The 2,420-nt window shown below is 29.5% G+C and overlaps 1 protein-coding gene across 1 annotated transcript; it reads left to right on the forward strand.

Annotated features, from left to right (window-relative positions):
* Positions 1-455: 455 nt before the first annotated feature.
* Positions 456-2,327, forward strand: LOC117207132 (oxidized low-density lipoprotein receptor 1). Its single transcript, XM_033447036.1, has 5 exons — positions 456-741; positions 813-1,031; positions 1,106-1,210; positions 1,522-1,813; positions 1,932-2,327. The coding sequence occupies exons 1-5, from the start codon at positions 669-671 to the stop codon at positions 2,083-2,085; spliced, it is 843 nt and encodes a 280-aa protein (XP_033302927.1). The 5' UTR covers positions 456-668; the 3' UTR covers positions 2,086-2,327.
* Positions 2,328-2,420: the final 93 nt, after the last annotated feature.

The following is a 2,420-nucleotide window of genomic DNA, read 5'->3' on the forward strand; positions in this document are numbered from 1 at the left end:
TAAGAGGTCGTTTTCATTTTATAGATATTACGTAAGTGAATTTTCTTTACTTACATTTTTTCTAGTGTATATAATATATTATTTTTTAATATATCTTTTATATATACGTATAGCAGATGTAAGTATACATTAAAAATTGACAATTCTAGTAGTTAATGATTAAACTGCGGATGTTTACGCACTTTTGGGAAATTACTTAGAGATGTAAAAATCTACACAATGAATATAACATATAAAAATAAATAAAATATCCAATGCGAAAAATACTTAGTATAATGTTAAATGTATAATTTAATATTAGTATTAATATTAAATATATTTATTTCGTCTCTATTTCTTTAATTATGCTGACAAAAATATAAAATTGAGTAAATATCCGCAAGCTATTAATAAATAATTCACTTAAGAAAATAATCGTTCACACCGTCATAATTTATATATAATATTTATAGAATATATAAATACGATTTTCTATTTAATTGTGAGCGATTAAAAATTAATTAAAATACGTTAAGCAAGAAACGATTTGCATGACGCAGTCAATCGTCCCGGCTACTTAAACTTTCTTAAGGAAAGTTAAAGATAGTCTTCACAGTCGAAATAAAAACGTCAATCCGTATTTCCGTATCCGTATTTTTCTTAATTCGTTCCCTACTTTCAGGTTTATCATGAAGCATAAAATGTCTCTTAGTCTATTTCTTCTCATAATTTTACAACTATGCCTCGGTATAGAAATTCCAGGTATGTGAAAAGAACTAAATCATTTATATAAATGAAAAAATGTCCTAACAAAATTATTCGTGTATTTTTAGACGATATGTACTCGATATCTGCTCTAAATTCATCTAATGTTTCGATAATCAGACCACCAGAACTGTGGAGCGAGATTCTAGAAAATTGGATTGTTTCTGATTCGAAATTAACGAGGATGTCGAAGGTGATGAAACTAGGAGATAAGAGCCTAACTATAACGAGTAAAATATCGACGCCAAATAAACGAGAAGTCTCTGAAACCGACCTCTATCTACTCGGTAAAATTTTAGTATTAATGTAATTATTATCCATCCGTTCAAAAATTATATAAATTATTCTCCGTTATATCTAGGTGCGATAGAGAAGCTCGTCTATAGAGTGGATTTTCTAGAAAGTCGTCTCAGAAGAGCGGAAGAACTCCTGTATTATGTGATTTCCGGAAACATCAATAAAAAAGGTAAATTACAGTGTTTTTGCACAATAATTTATAATAATATTAATTAATATTACAAATTACCAGCTGCAAATTATAGATTTTTTCTTTAATAATTTATCATAAAGTAGAATAATTCAATAATTTGTAATTTTGTACAATTTACTTGTAACACTTGTCTTACTATCAAACTTGTTAACATTATGCAACGATATTTATCAATACTGGTAACTTGTAACTTGTAGAATTTCGCTAATAATATTAATTCAATTGTGTAAAAGAGCTCAGATTTTCTTCACTCTATCTCTTCATTATAAATTCATTATCCTCTTCAGAGCCCTGCCCTACTAATTATACCAAAATTGGTCAAAACTGCTATCACTTTAGTAATCGTGATTTTGACTGGAAGTCATCAGCTAGTCTCTGCCGAGGAATGGGCGGCCATTTATTGGAATTCGACACGGAAGACGAAAAGCGCGATGTGTTAGCAGGCTTGCAAACAAATTCTAAATTAAAAGGGAAAACCTTTTGGACAGGGGGATTGAATCCAGGTCTTCTTTGGATTTGGGCTAGTAGTGCAAAACCAGTTTACCAAAATACTAAACAAACTGTCCCTGGTGATGGCAGGTAAATTTGTTTGTTAATTAGTTCTGTTAATTAATATTAATGATTAATCGCACTTATCGTAGTTTTAATATATATTTGATACTTTCAAATATTTGTAATTCTGCGATTGTATATTTAGGTGTTTAAAATTGTCTTACAATACAACGTCCAGATTATACTCTTATCAAAGTGATGATTGCGGCGCTAGACACAGATACGCTTGCAAATTATCAAAAGACGACGAATCAGCAAACAAAATTGAGAAAACTGCAAGGATGTTAATGAACGAATAGCATTAAGTATAGACTGATATGTAGTAACGTGTAATTAGTTTTATTTATTTTATGTACATCTATTTAATTCTAAAGGCTTAAGATATATGTACATATTTAATATAGTTAAAAAATACTTACTATATGCTTCTATTTGGTATAACTGAAACACCTTTTTCACGTTAAGTATGTTAAATTTCTTAAATATATATTGTTCAATTGTTCGCGGAGAGACACGATCGCGAAGAAACAAGAGTCATAAATTTTCGTTACGATTCGATTCGACGCCGCGAATTGGTCGATCCCCTTTTTTTGTTTAGGATAATAGAAGTGGTTAACTGATTATAACACTGAAG

Source organism: Bombus bifarius, unplaced genomic scaffold (assembly GCF_011952205.1).
Source record: "Bombus bifarius isolate JDL3187 unplaced genomic scaffold, Bbif_JDL3187 scf7180000008023, whole genome shotgun sequence".
NCBI lineage: Eukaryota > Metazoa > Arthropoda > Insecta > Hymenoptera > Apidae > Bombus > Bombus bifarius.